This window comes from Sesamum indicum, linkage group LG6 (assembly GCF_000512975.1).
Source record: "Sesamum indicum cultivar Zhongzhi No. 13 linkage group LG6, S_indicum_v1.0, whole genome shotgun sequence".
NCBI lineage: Eukaryota > Viridiplantae > Streptophyta > Magnoliopsida > Lamiales > Pedaliaceae > Sesamum > Sesamum indicum.
Window position 1 is genome coordinate 20,327,710 of NC_026150.1, and position 7,579 is coordinate 20,335,288.

At 34.8% G+C, this 7,579-nt stretch overlaps 1 protein-coding gene across 1 annotated transcript; it reads left to right on the top strand.

The window, feature by feature from the left end:
* Positions 916-3,288, top strand: LOC105165225 (NADH dehydrogenase [ubiquinone] iron-sulfur protein 5-B-like). Its single transcript, XM_011084170.2, has 2 exons — positions 916-1,236; positions 2,870-3,288. The coding sequence occupies exons 1-2, from the start codon at positions 1,087-1,089 to the stop codon at positions 2,963-2,965; spliced, it is 246 nt and encodes an 81-aa protein (XP_011082472.1). The 5' UTR covers positions 916-1,086; the 3' UTR covers positions 2,966-3,288.

Genomic DNA, 7,579 nt, shown 5'->3' on the forward strand with positions numbered 1-7,579 from the left:
AAAAAAAAAAAAAAAAAAAAAAAAAAAAAGGAGAGAGTCGATTCTTTGTAATTTTGGGCACAAGTAGGAACAAACATATAAAATGGCAGGGCATGAGTAAAGGCAATATGGGATTACGGAAGTTAATAATATTTTCTCTTGTTCATTTCATATTACAATACCACCTCCTTAGGTGGTATTATAATACGAGGCTTATCACAATTAATAATGAACTAAGAGCAATAAGACCAAGCCTAAAAAAAAAAGGGTAAACAACCTATTACTAAGGATTCACCCAGATATCCTTAACAATACCAGAAAGTTAAAAGCCCGTAAAGTATATTTTGTCTTTGAAAATACAATTATTTTTGTACTTTACTATTTAATTTTTTTTCTATTATATTTTATCATTCAAAGTATATGAACTTTATATATAACTATCTCAAATCACATTTCGATGAAAATTTCACTTAAAAGTGATCTCATACCATGCGCACGAGAATTTTATAGGAATTTTGGCCATATATCACTATTATTAAGAGTATTATCAGCTGAAGTTTGTAAAAAATTTGGACAACATAAACATTACGTCATTGTCCTTAAAAATTTTAACATAAAAAAATGAAATGGATAGCTTTGTTGAATTTACTTAACTTCACAATAGGTATATTTGATGGGTGGGTTGAGTTCAAAATGGATGGGGTCTTATATAGATTTAAATGTATGGTTAAAATGAATTCGTTGATTCAAATACGATTTTGTACAATACGCAAAAATATATATTACTATCACAACTGGTGAGTCTTGGGCTTTGCGCCCGTGGGTATTTTCTTGAAGCATTTTCATGGAAACTTGGGCCATCTTGTGGGCTTATAACCCAAATCAGCCCGCATTCTTCAATATTTTTTGGATCGCTGGTTTCTGGGACATCCTAAGCGAAATCTCCCTGATTGATTTGTCGCTTAGCTCCAGCTTAAATTCCCAATTCGTCCAATTATCGGCTCCGGGTCTCCGATCGAAGAATCCCATTGTGTCTCAACGTCCACGCCCGAAATTGACTGATTATCGCTGCAGAAACCCTAGGGAGAAAGCTTTGGAGAGGAAAAAATGGCGTCGGGATGGGGAATAACAGGGAATAAGGGTCGTTGCTATGATTTCTGGATGGATTTTAGCGACTGCATGTCTCGCTGCAGGGAGCCCAAAGATTGCGCACTGCTCCGTGAAGATTATTTGGAGTGCCTCCACCACTCTAAAGAGGTATGTCCATGGGTTCTTCACCTTTTTCTTCTAGTCTTTTGAAGTTTTTGGTTTTTAATTACGTGTCACTTGGTTGTGTTCAGATCACTCGTGGTTTTAGTTAGTTTCATGGCCTTGGTGTGACAATTCTAGACTTGGAATTGAAATTTTACCAATGCTTCAATTCAAAATCCAGTAGACTATTTTGTATATTGCAGTATGATGAGTACAGTTATTCAGATGCATTCTCGGTTATATATGCCTGTATTTTTATGTATGTATATATATACAAATAATTATTTATTTACCAGTTCTGATTGCTTGAGTTCAATTTTATGGAACCAAACACCCGTAGAGTTGGACAAATTTTTATGATAGCGCGCGATTTCTCCCTCTACACAATTTGGAAAAGTGTTGGCCAATTATTTACAAATCATTGTTTCATCTGTTGCTGTCTTCTTCTAGTAATAAGTTGGACTGCAAATATATAACTTGATTGCGGTTGATTGGGGTTGCTATGCTTTGGAGAATACCGTAAAGAGTGATGTAGCAATAATAAGTACAGGGGACTGATTAGTTTGAGCCTTTGAGGGTAATGGTGGGGGAGGGAGAGAATACGTTGGTAGTACTTTCTACCGTTGTGATCAGTGAGACATCTTTGGGTTGCTATGACATAGGTGCTATCTGACCACTTATCTTTCCAATTTGTCAACTTAGGGCCATGGATGCTTTCTTATAAGTGTTTCAACTAGTGATGGAGATTTGTGTAACAAATTCATGCTCAAATCCTGCATGGATTAAAGTTGAGAAATAATGCTCCCAATATGTGTAAACCAAAATTATTGGTTAGGGCGCCGAAACAATCTGTATATATTCATTGTTAGTTACAATTTGTACATCCCTGTGAGGGAATTGAGCTCTCTTATAATGTCACAGTCTGCTGAATGTGGAGTTCTCATGATGGATTCACTGAACTATGAGTAGAGTTGGCCTGCGTATAGGATCATGCAAGTTCAATTGCTGGATTTTCGGTCACGTTGCTGTTGGTTTGGTCATTGGATTTTCTGTCACATTGCTGATGAGTCCCAAAACTTCAAAATATCTCAATGCCAATAGAATTATGTGTGTGGTTAACTCATTTCATGGTTATTGTTTGAAGATAATGGTTCTAATCCAAAACATACCATCATTGTTGCTGAAATAAAAATTTGGCAGAGATTTTCTCAGTTATTCCTTTTTGTGCTTGGAACAAGTGGGAAAACGTTAAATGTGCTTCAAATTCACATAGTTCTGTATGCAACTATATTTAAACGAAACTATAATTTACGTGAATAAATTATCACTCTAAATTAAATTATTAAGTTAATGTATTTAGAGAAAATTCTGTATAAAACTTAAGAGATTCTCGATCAATAAAACAGTTCTTAGAATAGCTTCTATAGGGCCTTATCTTTTTTTATTACATGTATATGGGGCATCATATATGTAAGCCTCAGAAATTCCCTTTTGACTATAAAAAAGGATTCGGTTTATTTACAAGACTAGGTTTATTTGGATGTCCACTCTGCCTTTACCTCCTCTTTTCTCGGATTTAGAAACTATGGGCTGAATACCACCATTCTTATTTCTGTTAATATTATCACTTTTATTGCAGTTCCAACGTCGGAATCGGGTCTACAAGGAGGAGCAGCGTCAACTAAGAGCAGCAGCAGAGAAGGGCAAGGGAGGTGGGGAGGATGTTCATCACTGAGCATCATCTCCAACTTCTAAAGATGGGAAGTAGCTGATTGTCTTCTGAACTTGTTGAAAATAAAGAAACGAATCAGTATCTGTACTCTGGAATGCTAAAAGCAAGACCATTCTTTGTACCTCCAAAATGGGAATTTTGGTGCAAAATGATGAGATAAAATCGTTTTCCTTGAACAACATGCTTCTCCATTTTGCAGGCTTGCCACGCCATTGTTGCATTTGTTTTTGAATTCTCTGATGATGCTCTCCAAAGAACAACTTTATGCATTGTACATGTTACAAAAGCCGTATCATTATTGGATGAGTATAATGGCTATTTTTCAACGGCTATATTGTCACTCCAACGGCTGTTCCAAGAGCCGGTCTGAATTAGCTTATATATATATATACATATATATATATATATGTGCTGCATGTTATTTTCATTTTATTTCATTTCTCCTACAATTGATCATTAACCAGACACACTCTCAATCTCTCTCTGATTTTCATGCATATAGACTTGATCAGCTAGAATTATGTAATTTGGAACGACTACCATTGATCTCTTGTGTTGGTTGACCAGGTAACAACTTGAACCCTTTTTATTAATTAAATTGCAGTTTAATTATTTTAGTTTTCTGATTTTTTCATCTTGTATGTTATGTATTATTAGTTATAAGTAATATTTATAAATTTATAGCCTGAAATATAATTATATATACGTGTGAATATATAATGAGCATCATGTTAAGACACTGAAGAGATGGATGTATGATAAGGACCTCTGAGAGGGCGGGTCTTACGCTGAAGTTTGAGAATGATGTTAAGACTTTCATATAATAGGCCAAGTGTCGACATGGATATATGGACAAAGACAAAATCAGATGCCCGTATAAGAAGTGTAAAATCGAAAGATTCAAAACACCTGACAATGTTAGTTTTTATTTATATATGTGAGGGTTTATGTCAGTACATTATAATTGCATTTCGCATAGCGAGAAGAGGGTGCAGGAGGATCAAACCCCAGTTGTTAAGGAGTACGGTAATTCCCCATTGGGGTGATGAACAATAGATGGACTGGGCTCAGAGGATGGATTTTTATGCAACCGGGCTAGGTTATTTCTCTTATTACCACAAGTGTGTCACTAATAATGGTACGAGGTTGTCAGATTGCTTTTTCAATGTAGTGCACGTTGCCAAGAGATTACTACAGTACAAAGAGTGACTGCAAAACACACAAGCTGTATGATCATATTTATTCATATTGTTCATTATACTTACATTGTGCAATCTCCCCCGAGAATGTACATGAGTTCTGAGTATATGTCCCAGACAATGGTGATCCTTGGCCCTTCTAATCTGAAGCGTCTGATTGATGTGTACTTGGAGCCTTTGATCGAAGAGTTGTTGCAATTGTAGCATGTGGATGTACGAATGCATGACAATGCCACAAACTAGGCATTCATTATCCGCGCGGCATTGATGTGGACCATGAACAACCTACCCGCTTATGGGAAGGCATTCCATTTGTAGCACGATAGGAAGGCATGCTAATTTGATTGTCATTGACAGTTTCTCCTTCAGGACCATCTGTATAGTAGGAACAAGTAAACCTTTATAAAAAATCGAGTGGAAAGAAAGGTTGCATATAGAATTGCAATAGAGTGGGTTTGGATGGACCCAGAACTCGCCCTGCCAACTACGAGACAAATTGGGGACCCGCCTCGCCTCGATTTTTTATGTCTAGCCCCGCCCCATCCCGCTAGAAAATCTGTCGAGGGGGGTTTGCACTGGTAGATCAGAATTTTTTTAAAATGCATAAATTAAAAAAGGAGAGAAGCCATAAAGAAGAGTTAGGAAGCGATGGCGAGAATGCATAAAAGAAAAAAGGAGAGAAGCCATAAAGAAGAGTTAGGAAGCGATGGCGAGAACGATGAGATGGCGAGCACGAGGAGGTAATGAGGCAAGGCGGCAGTGAGACAAGAGATTGAGAAAAAAGAAAGACTAAATAGTGAGAGAGAAGAGAAATGGCGAGACACTAAGAGAGAAGGAAGAAAGATGGAGAGAAAAGTAAATTTGGGAAAGGTTTGAAAAAGCTTGAGAGGGAGAGAGAGAAAAGAGATGGACATTTAAGAGAGATAATGAGATAGGTGAGAGTAGAGTGTTTTAAGGGCAACTAGAAAGGGTAGAGATTAGGTCAAATATTAAGTAAATTAGATACTTATATAAAGAAATTAAGAAAAATATATTGATTATGTATCGAGACGGGTCTCCCTAGACCCGAGACCCACCCTAGACTGTTCGGCACGAGTCTTAAAACTTAAGACCCAAGACCCTCCCCGAACATAATTTTTAGATCGGAATTGCCCCATTCGAGGTGGGTTCGAGACGGATTTTCGCGGGTCTAAGTTAAATTGCCATCCCTAATTGCACGTCTAAGACTGACAGGAGAGCAGATCCGCGATTGGGTTGCAGAGTTCAGTCCTGTAGTTGAACAACTCTTGACACTCCCTTCGTTCTGTGGTGGCGACCACAAATGGACGAAAAAAAACATCATACTGGGCAATGCATTTGATTTGACACAATCTTGATATCATGCACATTGAGAAAAATATATTTGAAATTATATTTTTCACCCTGATGGACATAAAAGAAAAGATGAAGGATAATTTGAATGCACGGAAGGACTTGAGAATTATATGCAATCGGCCTGAGCTTGAAGTGGACGAACACAGACCGAACACTATGCCTAAAACAGTCTATTTCCTGATGAAGGAGCAGAAGAGAAGGATATGTGATTAAATAAATTATCTTAAATTTCCTGATGGCTTCACGTCTAACATTGTCTGCTTCATGGACAGTATAAAGCTTTTGGGCCACGAACAAAAAGAAAAAAATGTACAAGTGGGTTTTTTCTGATACTAAAATAAGTGAAAAGTCCAAGTTTTGACATCTATTGTAGAGCAAATTGGTCGAGTATATGTATATTTAAATATATATATATATATATATATATATAGAGAGAGAGAGAGAGAGAGAGAGAGAGAGAGATGATCTTGCGGATTTACTTAGGTTCGAAGGTAAGACAATGGATCAACTTAATGCACATGTGATCCAAACTTTCAAGTCCACAAGTAATTGAAGCAAAGTCAAGACAATGCAGGCCCATTTAAACGTGATTCACATCTTCGCCACTCATTCACTTTCAAAATTACATTTTCAAGTACATATTTGTAAACGAATCTTGAGGGGGAATTTGTAGGCAAATGAATTTTCTATCCAATTAAATAAATGACAAGTATCAAATAATATATTATGGGTAAATCACATTTTTTCATTAATTTTGTTTTTACATTAATTTACCATTTCAACTTTATGAAATTTACAATTTGCCATATGACCATGTTTTGGTTGATTTTTCTATAGAAAAAACATTACATGTTATGCATATGCAAGAAATATTACGTCACATAACCTTTAAATATCACATGTGCATTGCATGTCATGATTTTTTTGAAAAAAAACCTTGTTGAAAAATAGTTACAAATGACAAAATGCAAAATTTCGTAAAATTGATATGGTAAATTGACACCAAGAAAAAAAATTTAGATGCCAAAATGTAAAAATTTTTATAGTTCAAAAGGCAAAAACAATTAACCCAATGTATTAATTATCAATTATAATCTATTTTCTATTTATATTTTAAAATTTACTAAATTAATTTCAAATATAAATAGTCAATTAATTGATAATTTAATATATATTTTGTCATCAAATCAATGATCGACAAGTGTTAAAATGAAGTATTTCTGCCAATCAAATCATATTTCACATTCAAAGATTCAAGTCAATCAGACCACGCCATGGAGAAACTGCATGTATACTCCAACCAAATCAAAACAAATATTAGCGATATGTATCTCTTTAAAAATACAAATATTAAATAGATAAGGTCAAATTGATGAATCATATCTTGCCAAATATTTGATGTATTTATTTCTTTAAATTAAATTATAAATAAAAAATACAAAAGTATTCAAGTGCACCACAACCCTATCCCTTTGACACTTATATAAAAGAGTCCCTATAGGTCATTCAAAACACACGCAGACATCGAGAACGAAGAGTAAAATAAGATAAAAAAGCCACATAATTTTCTCCACGATGTTCCTCAAATTTAAGAATATTCAAAGCACTGAAAGCAGAGATCGACTCTTTTGTTAAAGGTGCATCATAAACTATAGTATTTAATTCTATATTACAGATGCTAAACCCTCAAATTAACATTATAAATATTCAAATATATTCTCAAGAAAATTCAAATGGCAAATCCACAAATCCTCAAATATCAAGTCAAGACTATAGCATTTGATTCGGTATTACAAACATGAGCCATCCGATTAACGTTATAGAAATTCAAAATACAAGTCCAACGAAGATCTACATGGAGATTACCCTTTGAATTTGTTACATATACTACTGACGAGAAGAATCAAAGATAGAATTAAGAGTGTACTCACTATGATTGTTTATCCAAATATTTTATTTATAATAATTTATTTATATTTTAATTTTTCAAACACGATAAAATTAGCGCTCATGTTAACATCATCAAGTATTTTATGTTTCTCAA

What these genes read in the sequence shown, in the direction of transcription:
- LOC105165225 (XM_011084170.2), top strand. Translation starts at nt 1,087, where the DNA reads ATGGCGTCGGGATGGGGAATAACAGGGAATAAGGGTCGTTGCTATGAT. An exon ending in GCCTCCACCACTCTAAAGAG is followed by an intron (nt 1,237 to 2,869) that starts GTATGTCCATGG and finishes CTTTTATTGCAG; the next exon opens with TTCCAACGTCGGAATCGGGT.